An 18710-nucleotide genomic window follows, 5' to 3' on the forward strand; every position below is an offset into this window, starting at 1 on the left:
TGGAAGCCTAGCGCGTTGAGTGGGTACTCGCTGCAGTGTGCGCTAAAAGGGAAGGGTGTCGAGGGGCTTGTCCAAGGCCACATGGTGAGTTTGGGGCAGAGCTGGGATGAGAGACCCCAGAGCTCCGCGCTCCCGTTCCCTTGTTCTCTGTTGAAGGCCCTGACCGGCCCTCCGCGCCCTTCCGCGGCCCTGGCCGAAATGCAGGCTTTGCAGGTCCCAGGCCTTGGGGTCGGAAGCCGGGGCTTGCTAGGGGCTGTGCCCCCAAGCTAGCAGAGTACAGAAGAGGGGGCCCTGCTTTCACGCTGGATTCCCGCTGCCTTAGCTGTGTGACCTTGGGTAGGTGACTTCACCTCTCTGAGCTTCTTTTCTTATCTGTAAGCTGGGCACGGTGGGCGGTGGGGGAAGAGCCGGTATCTGCTGTGGGTTTGCACGACATAAGCCCTGTGAAAACCTTATCTTGGCACCTGCGCCCAGGGAGGGCTTGCTGTGCCTCCTGCCATTCTCCTTATTCGGGGGCTGGTGGTTCTTCCCGGGCAACGGGCTGGCAAAGGCCCTGCACCTTGGGAGCCTGAGTGTGGGAAGCTGGCAGGCCTCCCGGGTGGCACGGGCAGGGTAGGCATGCCAGAAGAGGCTGTGGCCACCTCCTTTCCGGCCCGGCGCCCCTCTTGGCCTGCCAGGGGATTAAAGGCCTTTTGGCCTTTGTGTCGGGCTCACCCGCCCCTGGCAGTTTGCACAACAAAGTGCTGCCCTGACAGATTCCTTCCCCTTTGCCGTCTGCTGCCCATAGACAGGGCACTGGGCAGTCCGGGGGTGGGGCAGGGCACCTTGACCCTGTATCTGGGGCCGGGGCTGTCACAGAGCCAGGGAGCACTTGTGGGGTGACCTGGGAGCCTGGATCGTGGCAGAGGGGAGGGGGAGCTTCTCCAGGTGTGTGTCCTTCCCTGAAGATCCGGGGGCCCTGGATGGGGGGAAGGGACACTGAGGCAGAGCCTGTGTTGGCAGGTGGGCAGGCAGGGGCTTGCTTGTCCCCCGCCCCCGCACAGTCTCTGGATTTCGACGGGGTGAGCTCACTCCAGCCCAGATGCCTGGAGCCTTGCCCTGGGCAGGCAGCTGCAGCCCCCCTGGGGACTGCGGTGCTCAGACCTTCCCGCCCAGCTGCGGGGGTAGTGGTGGGCTGAGCCCAGGCCTGGGCCATGGGGAGGGGGCGATGGGCAGGCTGCCCAAGTCGAATGTGAATAATGTCTCTGGAGCAGCCCAAAGTCCCCCTGTCATGCCAGAGTCCGCCTCAGAGCCGGCAGATAACTTGAGTTTCGGCCCCAAGCTGTGTCGTCACCCCCTGGCCTGGGTGCCACCCCGCCAGCCAGCCCAGAGCTTAGGCAGCAGAGTCAGACCCTTCCCTTCACCCCAGACCTGGAGGCCGACTCTGGGCCTGAGCCCATGCCCCGCACTGCCTTGCATCACCTCTTGTCCATACCCACCCTCACCTCTACTCTGTGCCCCCTGCATGGTACTAATTCTAACACTTACTGAGCACTTACTGTATACAGGGCACCAAGCCGAGCGCCTTGCATGCCTTCAATTTCATTTACACGGTGATCCTCTGTGAGCCTCCGTTTGCTCATCTGCCAAATGGAAATGATGATGCATCTGAAACCCTGGGAGTCAGAGGTGCTTTGGAATTCAGAAGTTTCCAGATAGAAGAAAGGTTATGTAGAACACGTGAGAACACTCAGCGGAGTCTGGGGCAACACCCCATAATGAAACACAGTAATATTGCTGCGGCAAAAGCTACAACTCCTCACCCCTGAGTGGAGTAAATAGGATGTTAATAGCTTCCTGTCAGTTCAGTTCAGGACTTGGCACCAAACGAGCTTGTTATAAACTCATTTTAAAAAAAGTAAACGCTCTGAGTTTTCAGAGCTCTTTGGATTTCCCTTACTACAGACGAGGGATAATGGCCCAGCAGTGCTGGCCCTGCCCCGGTTGCTGCGAGGATTCATCGAGGTGGTCCACGCGGTGCTGGGGATGGGGCCCGGCCAGGGAGAGCCCTCGATGAAGTTGGCCCGCTCCTGTCATCTCCTCCCTGGGCCGCCACCTGCCTTGATTTTAGCAGCACCAGAAACTCTTATCTGCACACGTACCCTTTGCAAGGCCCACAACCCTCGCTTAAGAACTCTTAAAAACCCCAGACCCCATATCCTAGATCTGTAGCGGCGCCTCCCCCATCACCCCAGACCTTCTCTACCTTCTGTGCCCCTCTCTAATGGCTCCACCTTTCTCCTCCATGCCGAGTGCTTCCCAGCTAGCCTTAGATCTGTCCGCATCCTCAGGCCAGGAGAGGAGGTGGACGTCCAGCCTCTGTCCCTTGTCCCAAAGGGTCTCTGTAGGACTTGGACCCGGAGACTCATGTGCACCCTCATCCCCACCAGGAAGGCCTGGACACAGCCCAGCCTCCCGGAGCTGTCTCCCAGAAGTTCCCCACCTGTCTGGTGTCCCTCCTGTCTGGGTCCCTCCCCTGCCCCCCGCCCCCCACTGGTGGGGGGCCCCCGTGCCCACACCCCTGCTCCAAGCAATTGTTCCCAGCACACTAGAACAGTCCTTTGGCCTTGGCTTGTATGAGTCAGCTGCTTCCACTTCCCCCACCAGGAACCTGCCAGGTCTGGAAAATCCCCCTCTCTGTTTGGCTCCTTCCTCTCTGGCCCAGGGCTGCCTTCTGGACCCCTCCTCTCGGGCCCCGCCATCCGGCTCCATTGCCTGCCTGAGTACTGGGTTCCTCTGGGAGGAAGCTGGGCTTTCTCATCGCCGGAGATGGGCTGCAGGGCAGGAAACCTGGGTTCTATTTCTGCCTTTGACCTTGGAGCCACCAATGGCCCTCCTTGGGACGTTAGGCACACATTGCATGGGCTCGGGTGGTTGACAGCTCAGGCGTCCTGTGGGCCATCCTGGGAGCCGGTTGGGTTGGGGATGGGAACTGGCCAGCCCTGGACGTCCTGGCCCTGCCCCCTGCTTAGGCCTCAAAGCCAGCCTGGAGGCCCAGCCTCAGCCCTGCCTCTTTCCCGGTCAGCAGATGCAGAACCCGGAGGTCCTGGGTCTGTCCTGGCCACTCACCTGGGCAAGTTACGTGGGAAAGCAAGGTGCTATTCCCTCCTCTGTGAAAGGGGGCCTTTCACACCTGCTCAGCCACCTCAGGGGTCATTGTCAAGGTCCAATGACACTGAGATTGAGGAAATGATCTGTAGACTGTGAAACAGCACTGTGGCTGAAAGGTTTTGTGGAGTGACTCTCAGTGACCTCAGTCAGTTCCGGCTCAGTGGCAAAAGCTTAAACATTGGAACCAAACCACCAGAGGTCAAATCCCAGCTCTCACCCACCTGCTAGATCTTCAAGCAGATGACCTGACTGCTCCATGTCCCCATCCCTACAGGGGGCTGTTTAACACCTATAACCTGGGTTAACATTTATAAAAATCCTTAAAGGAGTGCCTGGTGTGTAGTAAGTGCTCAATAAATGTTAGCTCTTTCTGTTCCCAAGTAGACCCCAGACTTTCCAGATCTGAATCCAAGTTCCCTTCTATGGTCAAGTCTCAGGCTCCTTTGGGCTCTTTCCGGTCTGGCTTCTTCTCTCCTCCCAGATGTGAAATACAGCTGCTAGAACCTTTTGATCTTCAGCTTTTCACAAATGAAGTCTCTGCTCTTGCAGGGTTGGCCCTCGCTACAGGCCCTGATCTGACCCCAGAGCCTTGGGCCCTGGGGTGGGGGCTGCAAGCAAGGGCAGGCTGGCATGTGGAAGGGCCCATTCCCTGGAGTCCCTGGGGTGAGAGGTCTTCTATCCGGGCCCAACATACCCTGGATTCTCTCACTCCTCTCACTGCAGATGTGTGTTCCTGACATTTTTTCCAAGTTGAATCTCACTTTGCTATTTCCTGTCCAGTCCCAACACCGCCCACCCCCCACCCCCACACCCCAGCTCCAGGCCTGGGAGAAGCTCTGGACCTTGCTCACCACCAGAGTTTTCCTTTCCAGACAGCAGTGTCTAGGGGATGCTGGGAATCTCTGTGCCCCACGCATGTCCCCCATGGCCTGGCTTGCATGGAGGGTGTGCGTGGCAATGACAAAGAGGGAGAGCCCTCCCCAGGTGGGAAGGATCCAAGCCTGCCGCTCTAACCTCTTCTGCCCAGTGTCTGTGCCCCTATGCCAGTCTTAGCCTCACACTTCCCTTAGGCCAGTCAGGGCCTGCTCTGAAGCCCCACTCCCCCACAGTGGGAATATTGCCCTCTACCTGCAGCCAAGGGAAGGAGGGAGAACCCCTCATGGGGATTGATCTTGTGGTTCTTAGCCAGTGAGTTAGAGTTCTCTGCGTACACGCCACTCCATCCCTCCCACCTGGATAAGGGGCCCCGGAATCTATTTCTCACCAGCTCCTAAAGGTTCTATAGTTCATTCCTGGGTACAGACCCTGTGGGCATGACCCAGAAGTCCACTGGTCACCTAGGAGGGGGATGGGCATTTGTCCAGAGAGAGGGTGGGGAAGGAAAAGGAACAGGAGGAGGGGTTTGCCCCTGCATTGGAGGGGAAGGGGCTTTAGGCCATGGCAGGGGGTAAGTCGTGAGCAATGCAGACCTTGCACAAGGCTTGGTAGCATTGCAGACACAAAGGTGATGAAATGGCACCCAGTCCCTGCCCCCGAGTTGCTGCCAGCCTAGGAAGGGAGATTGCATATAGACCGCTCGGGGGCAGGTGGTACCTCCAAAGCAAGTCAGGTTCAGCAAGCAGCTAGAATTAGTAGGTGATGACATTTTTTGCCATTCACTCCATTCATTCATTCATTCATTCATTCAAGTAGTTATTGAACATGGGGTTCCTTCCTTCAGGATGCTTCCATTCCAGTGGAGATACAGGTGATTAGAGTGTGAGCCCAGGAGTGCCCAGAATCCAGCCTGGGCACAGAGGGGACTGTGAAGGCCAAGTGTCAGGACAAAGTCTCCCAAAGGAGATTGTCTTTCTTTTTTTAATTTTTATTTCATTTTATTTTATTTGAGACTTTTGTTTTTAGTCATCTTTCTTGAGGTGCAAATTACATGCAATAAAATGTACCCATTTTAAGGGTACAGTTCAATCACGAGATGTATATAGCCAGGGAACTGTCACTCCAAAAGGTTCCCTTGTGTCCCTGCCCGGTCAGCCTGCCCCACCCCTGGTCTCAGGCAACTAGCGACATTTCTGTCACTGAGGTTAGACCTTTCCCCCCTAGAGTTGCATCTCAGTGAGGTCACACAGTATGTCGCCTTCTGTGTCCAGTGTCCTTCACTCATCACGTGTGATTGAGCTTCAGCCGTGTTGCTGTGAATGTCAATAATTCTTTCCTTTTTCTTACCGAGCCGTTAGAGGAGGTGACAGTTAGCTGAATTTTGGAGGGTGACTTAGTTAGCCAGATAAACAAAGGGAGGAAGGGCATTCCTGCGGAGGGACTAGCGCGAGAAAAGGCCAGAGGCTGCGGGAGGGGGGGGGGGGGAGGGGGGGGGGGGGGGGTGAAGGGAAGGAGAGAGACTGGCAGACTCATTGTTTTTCTTCTCCTCCTTGGGCCTCTTTCCTGCTGCCATCACCTTGTCTAGCCAGTGAGGGCTGGGTCTGGTTTTCAAAAGCGAGACCATTTCCTTCTGGCTGGGCTGGGCTCCCCAGGGAGGGCCAAGGCCAGGGCAGGGCCTGAGACACTCGCGCCAGGTTATCTGGGACTGGATGTGCATTACGGGGCCACGGCACATCCATGCACGCTGGTGCTTGGGGGCTCTGGGGTTCTCTTCGGCTCCCCCGGGCTTGTGTTTTCCTCCACGTTATCTGATAAAACTCCTTTGGAAACATCTTGATCTTGTCTGAGGGGCAAGAGGTGTTCACTGCCCCTACCCCGACCTGAGAAAGGCAGGTGTGAGGGCCGCTGGCGGCCCCTCTGCTCTGGCCTGTGGGGCGCAGGGTCTCAGCAGGCCCTCTGTGGCACAGGAGCCTGGAGTAGAACTTGTGCTAGGCTCAGCATCAGCCTGAGGTCACACAGAGTTGACACCATGCCTGTCCAGCTGCTGGGCCCCACCCCCGCGGCTGGGTGCACAGATGAGCTTGTCAGTGTGGCCACGAGCGCTGGAGCGAGTTGTCCAACATGGCTGGAATGTGTTTCCTGTGGCTTGGAGCTTTGGAGGCCAAGGACTGAGGCCGAAAGAGGGGGCCAAGATGGCCTGGTGGGAAGCTGTCATTAGAGATAGCAGCTTCGGTGGACTCACCCTTGATTTCTGTCTCTGTCCCCTATGCATCCTGACCCTGGTCATCCTTCTTTGCTGGCCCAGGTCACCTTTTACCTGCCCGTGGCCCCCTGTCTACCACCTCGTGTCCTGGATGACCCTTGCCTTCCCCGAAGAAAAACGAGTCAGTCGTCACTTACCAAAGTGATTTTAATTTTACTGTCTGGTTATTTGAGGGTTCATTCAGACTCAGTGAATTTGCAGGGTTGGGCTCTGAGGCCTCCCGGGGCAAATGGGGCTTTGGGGAAACAGAGTCAAAAATAGCGGTTCAGCCCCAGCCTGACTCTCTTAGCCAAATTACGTCTGACTTAAGCACTCCAGGGCTTAGTGGGGGGGCACTCTGGGTCCCCCTTGAAGTGAGGGGTGGGGGTCCTGGGCTTGGCAGGGGCTGGAGAAGGTGACCTTTGGCTGTGTGATCTCCCACAGGTGGTCCACGGGCTGCAAGCGTATGATGGCTTGTCTCTGCCCGAGGATGCCGAGACAGTCACAGCGGGCCGGGCTGGCTGGAGGTACTCAGACCTCTCTGACGACGAGGACTTGCTGGCTGACGAGGCCTCTGGAGGTGAGCAGAGGGTTCTGGTGGCAGGGAGTGGAAGAGGTAAGGGGGTGGAGGTGGGGTTCTTCCCACTGGTCCTTAAAGAGGCCCCCGGAAGCTGGCCCAAGGGGGTGCCTCCAGAGATGGGCATCCTAAGCCCTGGTCCCAGTGACCCCCAGATGCTCCGCTTACAACCTGTGTGACCCTGGGATGGTGGCTGCTCGGCACAGCACAGGGTGATGAGGACCGACGGGGAGGTGGTGGACAAGGCACGGTAGAGGACAGTTACCACCCCTTTCTGCACCCACTCCTGGCCTCACCTGGCGGCCAGTGTGACCGGGCCCCTCCCACCAGCATGGGCAGACAGTCAAGTCCCCAGAGTGTGCGGCCTTGGTCCGCACCCTCTCTGATGGAGGCTTCTGAGCGGACTTTTCCTGGCCAGCCTCCCTAGGCATGGGGAAGAGGTGACAGTTCTCGGCTTTCGTGACCTGGCCCACTATGTGCCAGGTGCCCCGAACCGCGCCTGACACCCAGTAGGTACTCAACAAATACTCAACAATACATCTCTCTTCTGCTTGCAGATGGCCTGGGGAGCGGGGACCTGGGCAGCGGGGACTTTCAGATGGGTAAGTTGCTGAGGGCAGAGGTCCCCTCCTGCCCCCTTGCAGAAGTCCCAGGGCAGGTTTTCCCCACCACAGAGATCCCATCTCGGGGGCTGAGGGCCTCAAGGGCTCCATGGGCCTGCCATGCGGGTGGTCTCATGCTTGCCGAGTGACAGTCATGTGGCCTGATTGGCAGGTCCCTGCGAGGTAGGGGATGGCTGGTCTCTGTGGCTGTCTGTGCCCCAGGGATGAGGCTTAGGGCTGCAGGCAGAAAGTGCCCACTTGTAATAGGTACTGAAAGCCAGACACTCAGCATTCAAAGCAAAATTCTCATCTGCCAGCTCCACTGGGGAGTCCTTCCCTAGATCCCTTCTTGGGGGTGCAGAGCCGGGGACCCCAGGCAGGGGTAGCCAGGTAGAGGTGCTCTCTGGCATAGGACATTTGGGCAGGCCAACTGAGCGGGCAGGGGTGGAAATAGCCTCACCCTGGACCCGGGAGGGACCCTGCATTTAGTTTGGGTCACCTGCTGGGAAGCCAGGGGTTCCCGGGTTGGAGAAGAGGGCCGGGCTTTGTGGAGAGAAGAGAATCAGGCCTCCATCAGCTGCTCACGCTGCCAGCACTCAGTGCACAGTGGAGCTGGGGCCAGGCCAGCGCTGGACCTCAGAGTCCCTGCTTTTTCCCGCCCCAGGATTCTGGGTAGAGACGGAACTACCGGGTAGCAAAGCCCAGCCGCTCTGTGTGGTTCCTGCTGCCTCCTCTGGAAGCCAGCGCTGAGCACTCTGTGGTCAGGGCCAAGGGTGGAGCTCAGCTCAGGCGGACGACTGGGCGGCCGCACTGCATCCAGTGCCTCCCACCGTGGTGGGCCTGCGCCTCTCCAGGGATGGGGTCACCTCTCTTTGACTGGTGCATCGGGGGCATCCGCATGCCAGAGGGTGGTGTCCTACCTGGGCAAGTGCAGACAGGAGGGTTGGCCCCTACATGTCCCGGTCCTGACTGTGACCTCCCAGCCCCTGGGACTCAGATCCTGCCTGAAGCTTTTCCCCATGTAGGTCTTTCCAGGCCTGCGGGATGCCTGGGAGCTGCCTCTTGCTAAGCCAGGCCTGTCTGCTGAGGCCCTGGTCCTGTCCCTACTGTCCATTTGGAAACATCTGTGGCCCCTCCCCCCGGGGCTGTCGACCGCGGCAGCTCTGCCCTCTCTGAGGGGCCCTTGCCAGCCCACCTCCCCGTGAGATGCAGCTGTGAGGGCAGGAGGGGTCAGAGGTGGGGGAAGGGGCGGGGAATGGGGAGCAGCAGCTGGGCAGGGCCTGCTAGCAGGGCAGAGGCCTGCGCTTGTGAGTGGGGCCTATCCGTGGGAAGACGCAGGGCCTCAGACCCTCCAGGCCCGGCCCTGGCACCGGCCCTCTGCCCTTGGGGCAGGTCCAGGCAGCTGGGCTGAGTCTGAGGCCTGGAGGCAGCAAGCGTGTCTCTCATTCCCAGGGTCTCCTTGCCCGAGAGCAGTGCCCACCCCATGCTGGGAAGCAAGGGCCATCCTGACCAAGATGGGGCCACGCCGGCTATGCCCCTTGCCTGGGCTCTGGCCCAGCCCCCCACCCTGGAACCTAGCCCCTGAAATGATGCCGCCCTCCCCTCAGGCAGGGCTGTGGCTTCCGCAGCCTCTGCCCCTGCCTGGTCCCACGACCCCCACCTTCTGTGTGCTGGTACCCCAACCTGGCAGACAGCCCCTGGCTCTGACTCCCCATCTCTGGGACCCCTGCCCACCTCCCCTCCCCCAGTTTCTTCCCATCTCTCACCTGTCTGGCCTGCTCTGACACCCGTCTCTGTCTCTTCCTCCCTTCCTCCCCTGCCTTGGGCTGTCTCCTCCTCTTTGTCTCATCTGTGCGTCATCCTTCTGTCTCCTTCTGTGTCTTTCACCGTCTCTCTCTTTCCCTCTCTCCCTTCCTCCTGTGTCTCGAACCTTGCTCTCATTCTTCTCCCGCTTGCTCTCTGTGCCTCTGTCATTTCCTCCTGTCTGTCTGTTTCTGTCTCTTCACATCTCCGTCTCTCCCTCTGGTCCCCTCTACCTCACTTGCTGTCCGTCCTGGCCACTCTCTCTGCGGCTCTACTCTGCAGGCCGCGGGCTGCCCTCCTGTGGCTGGTGAGGCGTGTCCTCCCAGTAAGTGAGGCCAGGCGGCCTGGGGGCTCTCTCTGCCTCCCTCCCCGTTCCCTCTGCCCCCCTCTCCCTGCCTTGTCCTTTCTCCCTCTCCCCTTCCTCCCCAGCCTCTACTTTGTCATACACAAGGCTCCAAGGCACTTTCTTTTTGGGTCTGGGGGCTGGCCGGCCCCTGCCCAGGACATAGCTAGGCCCCATCTAAACACAGTGGGCGGGGGCCCCTGGCGTTCCCCCACCCCGGGCGCTGCTTGGGCAGGGATGAGTGCAGCAACCCCTCGGAGAACAAGGCCCTAGAGGCTGCAGGCAACTTGTACCCACCTCAAGACTGGCTGTTGCTGGGCCCACCCAAGGGACCCAGGGGCTCCTGGGGCTGGGGCTCCAGGGTCTGGGTATGTGGCGGAGGAGTTCTGCAGCAGGGAGTTGGTGGGATAGTCTGCTTCGGGGCAGGGGGTGGTCACGAGCGTGTTCCCCACCCCCACCTGGGTGCAAGCAGCTCCCGGCCTCCTGCCCCTCCAGCCTTTGGCTCCAAGTGAGCCGTCTGGATAGGGTCAAGATGAGCGCCAGGAGGGAGAGCGCTGGCCAGGGTAGGCACCCAGAGAGCACACCCACCCCAGGCAGCTTCACTCTCTTACAACACCCTCAGCTCTGGGGGCTGGTTTCTGGAACAGACAGGGCTTTACCTTCTGCCCCAACCCTAAGGTACTGGCCGCGGGGAGGCAGGTCAGGATGGAAGAGGGAGGTTACTCGCCCTGACCTACCCCTGGTCTGGGAACTTGCCCTGACCTACCGCTGGTCTGGGAGGAGACAGGGGTGGGGTCAGCCTGGAGGGTCCGAGCCCTTCCCAGGGCCTAGGAAAAAGGGGCTTTGTGGAGCCCCGGCCCCCTCCCCCAGGAGGGGGCACATTCCTGGGCAGAGGCCCGGCCTCCTCGCCCCCGCTGGGCCACGGGGCTGAGGCCAGGGGCTGGGGTGGGGGACTCTCAATGGGCCTCTGTGCCTGCTCACAAGGGGCCTCTGTGGCCGAGCTCACGGCCTCCACGCTCCGGCCCGCAGAGCGCCACCCACCCGACCCCCGGGAGCCCAGCCCAGCGCGGTCCCTGCGTTTCAGAGTCGACAGCGGCGCTGTCACAAGCACCCTCTCTCCGTGTAGGAGTCCACTCCTGCCCCATCCCAACACCCCAGGGCTTGCTTAGCCCAGGCCACAGACGGAGGGGGTCCTTGCTCGGGGGCGTGTGCCCCTGTGGGCCTGACCGAGTGAAGCGGCAGGGGGACGGGCCTTGTATTTGGGCCCAGCTGATCCCGCTCCCTGCCCTACCAGCCTCGCCCTGTCACTGGTCACCTCTCTGAGCCCACTTCCTCCTCCAGGACTTTGCAGCTGCTCTTCCCACTGCCCGGAATGCTCTTCTCCCAGATTCTTCTCCATGGCTCACTCTCTCCCTTCAAGGATCCCCTTTGAGGAGGGTCCTTCCCTGGCCACCCTGGGAGTGTAGCAACCTACTACCCCAGCACACCCTCTCCCCCAGCCCTGGTTCTTTCCCCAGAGGCCATATATTTCTTGCTCTTGTCTCCTTTCTCCTCCCACTAGAAAGCGATCTCTGTGGGGACAGGAATGGTCATTTGTGGAGTTGACGGCCGGACTCTCTGCCCTGAGAACACCACCAACCACGTAGTAGGCCCTCAATATAGATTTGTTAAAGGAATAAATGCCTCTCTCAAATGAAAGGTGGTAAAACCAAATCCATCCCTCTGGTTTGTTGTAAAGACCAGAGACGATGATTGCAGCTAACCCAGGCAGCCCCTAGTACGCACCCGGCGCTGTTATAAGTACTTTACGTTTCTGAACTTAACCCTTACAAGAACCCTCTGCGATGGGCGCTACTGTTACCCCACTCTGCACATGAGGACACCGAGGCGCATCGTCGGTGGTTAAGTGTGCTGCACGAGGTCACAGGGCTGTAAGTGGCCATTTTGCTCCAGCAGCTAAGCTTTTTTATTAAGCTACACGGCCTCTCGTATAGGAAGAGCTCACGTTGTATGGCACCTACTCTGTGCCAGGGTCTGTCCTAAGCACTTATACATATTTAAACACTTACAACTCATTAACTTGGCATTTATAATTAACACCTAAATTCATGAATGTTGTAAGATTTAATGCCTAAAAAATCTTGTACATAGTAGGGGCTCAAGAAACTGTGTGTGTGTGTGTGTGTGTGTGTACACAGTGGTCTGTGTATGTAGTGCGCGTGTACACGCTGGTCTGTGTGTACTGTAAGCATATGATACAGACTGATTCAGCATCTACTACGTGCCGGGCTCTGTTCTAAGCGCCGTGTGTGTGTGCTTGCACGTGCGTATGTATGTGTGTGACTCATTCGCAGCTCATATTAACTCGTATTTTTTTTTTAATTTTATTATGTTATGTTAGTCACCATACATCATTGGTTTTTTGGGTTTTTTTTAAGGAATTTATTTATTTATCTGACAGAGAGACAGCGAGAGAGGGAACACAAGCAGGGGGAGTGGGAGAGGGAGAAGCAGGCTTCCCGCCGAGCAGGGAGCCCGACACGGGGCTCGATCCCAGGACCCTGGGATCATGACCTGAGCCGAAGGCAGACGCTTAACGACTGAGCCACTCAGGCGCCCCTACATCATTGCTTTTTGATGTGGTGATCCACGATCCATTGTTTTCATATAACACCCAGTGCTCCACGCAGTACGTGCCCTCCTTAATACCCATCACCGGGCTAACCAATCCCCGCCCCCAAAACCTTGTTTGTTTCTCAGAGTCCATAGTCTCTCATGGTTCATCTCTCCCTCCAATTCCACCCCCCCCATTTTTCCCTTCCTTCTTCTAATGTCCTCCATGCTATTCCTTATGTTCCACAAATAAGTGAAACCATATGATAATTGGCTTTCTCTGCTTGACTTATTTCACTTAGCATAATCTTCTCCAGTCCCATCCATGTTGATGGAAAAGTTGGGTATTCATCCTTTCTGATGGCTGTTAACTCGTATTTTTAACTGCTACATGAACTCATGAACACTATGTTTAATGTGTATAAAACATTATACAGGGGCGCCTGGGTGGCTCAGTCGGTTAAGCGTCTGCCTTCGGCTCAGGTCATGATCTCGAGGTCCTGGGATCGAGTCCCACATCAGGCTGTCTGCTCCACAGAGAGTCTGCTTCTCCCTCTCCCTCTCCCTCTCCCTCTGTGCTTTCTCTCTCTCTCTCTCTCCCTCCCTCTCTCTCTCTCTCTCTCTCTCTCTCAAATAAATAAATAAATAAATCTTTAAAAAAACAACAACCGGGGCACCTGGGTGGCTCAGTTGTTAAGCGTCTGCCTTTGGCTCAGGTCATGATCCCAGGGTCCTGGGATCGAGCCCCACGTCCGGTTCCCTGCTCAGCGGGAAGCCTGCTTCTCTCTCTCCCACTCCCCCTGCTTGTGTTCCCTCTCTTGCTGTGTCTCTGTCATATAAATAAATAAAATCTTTAAAAAAAATAAAAAACAACCACCACAAAATGTTATACATATCACATATATGTAGTAGGTGCTTAGGAAGCAGTTGTATGTGTATGCCCCCACCAGTCTGCTATGAATTTATTCAGCCATCACTTCTTGGGCACCAGCCATGTGCCAAGCACTACACTGGCTCTGGGGATGCAGGGGTGAATGAGATCCGGGGCTGCTCTCCTCTTCAGGTTCACCGTCCAGCAGGAGAGAAAGGGGACACCAGCTCCTGATTTCTAGCACTTGCCCTGTGCCAGGTGCCGCATCTAAGTGCTTGGGGAGATGGTGTGTGCAAGCATGATGTCATTTATTCCCTCCAGCTCCCAGTGTGGTCAATGTAATTAATATCCTCGTTAGACCGAGGTGGAAACAGAAGCTCGGAGAGGTGAAGTCAGTGCCTGCGGTGAGGCTGACCTCAGAAGCCATGGTTTTCACCATGATACCCCACCGTCTGTGTGTAACCGGGCAGGATCTATGCAGTGCAGAGTGGAAGCTGCTCTGATGGGGGGACCCCAGGGACTGGGGGATCCAGAGGAGGGGTCTCTAACCCAGCGAGGGTTGAGGAAGGAGGGCAGGTCACGTGGTCTTCTTGGAGGAGGTGATGGCTGAGTGGAGCCCTGAGGGATAACTAGAACCAGCCAGGGAAGAGTGGGGAAGCATGTCTAGGTCATCCATGGCTTATCCCTGTACCAGCCTCTTCTGGAAGCCAGCTCGTCTTGTCCAACTTCCTCTGTGCCACTGCGGGGGCCGGGGGGGGGGGGCCTCTTCTGCACCATCGCTTAGCTTCCGGGTCAGGCTACATCCCTGATGGTTGAAGCCCCTCACTGGAGGGTGGGGGCTCGGCTTTGACCCTGGGCAGGCCTGCCAGGGCCACTGCAACTACGGGCAGTGCTGGGCATGGCTGTGGGCACACAGGTGTCAGCCTGGGCAGGAGGCCGCTAGAGATCATCCCTGAATTTCTTCCCACTGACCCAGCTGCCTGAGGCCACCGCCTACCAGGCCGGGCCCCTCATGTTGACACCCCACTCCTCTCTGCAGTTTATTTCCGGGCCCTGGTAAACTTCACCCGCTCCATCCACTACAGCCCTCAGCTGGAGGATGCAGGCTCCGAGGAGTTCCGGGAGGTATCCGAGGCAGTGGTAGACACGGTGAGGTGAAGGGGAAGGGGCTCGGGAGCTCCCCGAGTATGGGGGGCGGGACTGGGATGAGGGAAGGTATCTGGAGGCTGACGGTGCTGTGTCGCTCACCAGCTCGAGTCAGAGTACTTGAAGATTCCTGGAGACCAGGTTGTCAGTGTGGTGTTCATCAAGTGAGAAGGGTCCCCTGGGGGCCGGTGAGGGACGGGTGGGGGGGAGGGGGGTGACAAGGAGGGGAAGTAAGAGAACCCAAATGGAGTGGATCTCTGTTGGTGGAAGTTCACAAATTTGGGGAGACAGTTTAGACTTTAAATTGCCCCACTCGGGTCCGGATTGTCCAGGAACGGGGAAAGAGGAGATCAGGCCTGAGCTTCAGGCAGGGGGCCGAGGGAAGAGCTGAGGCTGCAGGCATCGACCTCACCCTGCTCCCCTGCCCCCCTGCCCCATCCCTAGGGAGCTGGACGGGTGGGTCTTTGTGGAGCTGGACGTGGGCTCGGAAGGGAATGCAGACGGGGCTCAGATTCAAGAGGTGCTGAGCAAGGTCATTTCTAGCGGCTCTGTTGCCTCCTACATCACCTCTCCCCAGGGCTTCCAGTTCCGTCGCCTGGGTACAGGTAAGCCCATCCTGGGACCTGGGGCATTTCCTCATTTCTCAGACTCATGTGGGTCCCCTTCCAGGGTCCCCACCATGGGCTCTTCTAGCGTGGGGCGTGTACACCACTAGGGCCAGGGAGCTCACTACCCCGTGAGTCTGCTCCATCAATTTCTATGCAGCCCTGTCTTGGCTTGAGTGTAATCTGTTACCTCAAACATGTGTCCAATTAGACCCAATTTCTGCTCTCCCCCCCTCTCTCGAGACCTCTATATGCTGACAGTAGGTGATAATTCCCTTCTGCATACAGTACTTTCAGATCCAAACACTTTTGCATTTAATAATAACCAACAAATGTTTATTGAATGCTGACTATATGCTAGGCACTCCGTAAGGCCCTTATATCCAGCCTCCCATTCAGCCTTCATCATTCCTATGAAGTAGCTATTCCTCCTGTTTTAGAGATTGGGGGACTGAGGCCCAGAAAGGACACGTGGCTTGTCCCAATTCACATAGGCAGCCAGAACTGACACCAAAGCCCATGTCTGTACCAGTCTTGATGAGAGGAGATGAGAAGATGAGAAACTGAGGCTCAGGGAGGTCAAGAAACCGGCCTCCAGTCACACAGCTATCAGATACAAAGGCCTGGCCTTCGCTCTCGGTCAGCCCGGGTTTCTTTGCACGGCGCCCTGTCTTCTGCTTTGACTCCAAGGCCAGGCAGGCCCCATTCATTCCCCACAGGCTCTGCTTCTCGGCTCTGACTCCATCCCTGTCTCTCCCCCAGGAAACCTCCAACATATCGCCATCCCTGACTCAGGGGAACCCAGCACTGAACACACTCTCACCCTACTGTGGTGTAGCCCAGTTAGAAAAAAAAACAGTGAAACCATCACCTCTCTCATTCTGCACGTAAAACCCCAATGAATGCACCTAAAGATCAAGGGTGCCCTCTTGGCATTCCCCAGCCCCAGATCTGAAGATTGCTGGGTGCCCAGCCCTCTTCTCCCCACTTTTTAGGGAGCCTCCCTGGCTAGGGATGGTAGGATGGGCCTGGCTCAGCCCCGCAGCCCACAGCTCCCAAGCCCCAGAGGGGCCTTGCTGATCACACCTTCCTTTCCAGCACAGACACCCCCGCCCCCTCCGGCCGCCGTGGCGGCCGCAGTGACACCAGGTGAGAGTGTAGGCCCAGCCGGGTACTTGAATGAGTTCCTGGATGGAGGGGAAGGAAGGATGAGGGCGAGATGGCTGGGCAGAGCCCACAAGCCGCCCCTTCTGCCTTTCCCCTCGCCCTCCCTGGGCCAGCTTGCGGCCTGCATGTGTGTGATGTGGTGGTTGCATGCGTGTGGCTTGTTAACTGTGTGTGGGGTTTCTGGAAGGGATGGGTGAGGCCACTGCCACACGGCCCATGCCCCGTTTCCTCTGCCTCGCTGAAGTCTGCCAGAAACCAAGTAGCCAGACACAGGGCACCAAAGCCTGCTCCCAGCCACGCAGTGCCTGTGCCGCCCACACACTCCACCCCGCCCCCCTGCCCCTGCCCCTCTGACCCACTCCTGCCCCCACAGTGCCCCAGGTCTCGAGAGTCTGCACCGAGGCCGAGTTTGCCTGCCACAGCCACAACGAGTGCATAGCCCTGGAGTATCGCTGTGACCGGAGGCCTGACTGCAGGGACATGTCTGATGAGCTCAATTGTGGTGAGGGGCCATCCGGGGCCATAAGTGACCTGCAGACACCAGGCAGGGCCAGGGCGCACCTGGGCCCCCAAGTCCACCGGGAGCTGTGAGGGTTTGGTGCCGGCAGGGGGCTCTGAGGGACGTGGGCAGGGATATGGGAAGGGCGGGGACAGCCTGTGTGGCAGGGAGGTACAGGGAGGGCCGGCAGAACGTGGGGGCGAAGGGTGAGGAGCCACACGCCGCCACCCTGTGCCAACACCAGGAGGGCTCTGTCCACAGAGGAGCCGGTCCCAGAGCTCAGCTCCATAGCCCCCGCTCTGGTGGAGACACCACCCTTACCACCCCAGCCGGAGGCGACCACCCCGCAGCAGCTCCCAGGCATGCCCACCCCCCAGCTTCTGGCCCCCAGCCCAGGCCAGCCTCTGCCCTGTGGGCCTCACGAGGCCACCTGCCACAGTGGACACTGCATTCCCAAAGACTACATCTGTGACGGGCAAGAGGACTGCAAGGATGGCAGCGATGAGCTGGACTGCGGTGAGGCCCGGCAGGGTGGAGGTGGGAGGGGAGGTGCGGGGGACAGGGGTGTGGCCGGGGGAGGGCCTCTGGGTGAACCTGGCCCGGTCCCCCAGGCCCCACCCCGCCCTGTGAGCCCAATGAGTTCCCCTGTGGGAACGGGCACTGCGCCCTCAAGCTGTGGCACTGTGATGGGGACTTTGACTGTGAGGACCGCACCGACGAGGCCGACTGCCGTGAGTGTGCCGCCCCCCCCCCCCCCCCCGCCCCGGCCCAGGCCCCCTGCCCCAGCCCTGCCCGTAAGACCGTCTGCTCTCCCTGGCTGAGCGCTGGGGACAGACCTGAATGTTCCTCTCTCTCTGCCCCCAGTGGTGAGGGCTCTTGGCTCTGAGATGAACTTTGCAGGAATCCGTGTGGCCAGACTGCCTGTGGCTAATGTCTCCTTGTTTCTTTTCTGTACTTTGTTACCATAGATCTTCTCTGTGTTATTTAGGCTTGGGTAAAGGTCAGACAAGTGGCCGAGAGGGCTTGATAGCCCGGTGTCCCCTAACGATGGGACTGTTGGTGTATGTGGGAGTCAAAACCTGTCCCTGACGGGTGTAGGGCCTCTTCACATACAGCTAGTTCTGAGTTTTTTAGACATCCATCTGCCAGCTCTTCCTCATCTCCCCATTCCGTCGTCCATTGGTATATCTGTCCATCCATCCATTCATTCACCCAGCTCTCCGTCCATCCGCTGTCTGTCCACACAGCTCTTCATCCATCTGTCCACCCGTCAACCTAACATCCTTCCTTTCTCCTAGCCATCTATCCACCCCATCCACCCAGCTGACATCATCCATCCCTCCAGTCAATGTCAAGCACATTCTGACAGTTAAATGGGTGAGGCTAGAGAGTCAGACACCCTATTGGGGAGCATCTAGAGTGTCCTGCCCTGTAGGTGAAGCCTGGGGATTGTTAGTCTGAGATGGAGGATAATCTTCAAACCACTTCTCTGTGATCCCGGGTCACATGCCTGGGTGCATGTTGATATTCCTTCTGTCCGCCGGTCCACTTCCTCCCTGCCTTCCTCCACCTTCCCTGCCGCACATTTGTGCCAGAGAGAAGCAGCAGCGTGCCGCAAACTGACAAGAGTTTTATGATGTCCTTCCTGTGGCTCTAAGCTTGCCTGACGAGACAGCCCCTTGGGAAGAAGTAATTGAGGGCTTTTGTTGAAAAGCCCTTCTCAGCTGGGGAAAAATCAAAGGAGACCGCGAGTCCTTTTTGGCAGAGCGCAGGACCGAGAATGTGAAAGCTGAGTGGCCTTGGGAACTCCTAGAGTGTGGGGACGGAGGCCCCAAGCTGGTCAGTAGAGGGCTGCCTGGCCTCCTCTCACTTCCTTCCCTGTGGTCTCCTCTCCTACACCACTCTGCCTTCTCTGTCCCTGTCCGTGTGTCTGTCTCAAAGTCAGTCTCCCCGAGGAAGAACGTCGGTCGCCGTCTTCTAGAGGTGCCCAGCTGGGGGCCCAGCCCTGGTGCCAGGCCAACCCTAGGCTGCAGGCCAGTCCCCAGGTGGCAGCCCTGGGTCAGTCAGAGGGATACAGAGCAGCGAGGTTTGGGCTGTGGCAGGTCCCTTGCAAGGCCTTTCTGCTAGAGAACCTTGCACCAGGCATTATCTGGCGTCTAGGGATCCCAGTCACTTTGCCTGTGCCTTTGACAGAGGGCTTGGGCTTCTGAGGCTGG

At 58.2% G+C, this 18710-nt stretch overlaps 1 protein-coding gene across 1 annotated transcript in view; it reads left to right on the forward strand.

Moving 5' to 3' along the window:
- Positions 1 to 18710, forward strand: part of HSPG2 (heparan sulfate proteoglycan 2) — a 98371-nt gene that overhangs the window by 25992 nt on the left and 53669 nt on the right. Inside the window, exons 2-9 of the mRNA XM_032391744.1 lie at positions 6713 to 6848; positions 7403 to 7447; positions 14117 to 14226; positions 14329 to 14387; positions 14668 to 14828; positions 16369 to 16497; positions 16756 to 17010; positions 17106 to 17225. Of these exons, the coding sequence (XP_032247635.1) occupies positions 6713 to 6848; positions 7403 to 7447; positions 14117 to 14226; positions 14329 to 14387; positions 14668 to 14828; positions 16369 to 16497; positions 16756 to 17010; positions 17106 to 17225 (1015 nt within the window). The remainder of the gene's footprint in view (positions 1 to 6712; positions 6849 to 7402; positions 7448 to 14116; positions 14227 to 14328; positions 14388 to 14667; positions 14829 to 16368; positions 16498 to 16755; positions 17011 to 17105; positions 17226 to 18710) is intronic.

This window comes from Phoca vitulina, unplaced genomic scaffold (assembly GCF_004348235.1).
Source record: "Phoca vitulina isolate PV1807 unplaced genomic scaffold, GSC_HSeal_1.0 scaffold2, whole genome shotgun sequence".
Classification (NCBI taxonomy): Eukaryota; Metazoa; Chordata; class Mammalia; order Carnivora; family Phocidae; genus Phoca; species Phoca vitulina.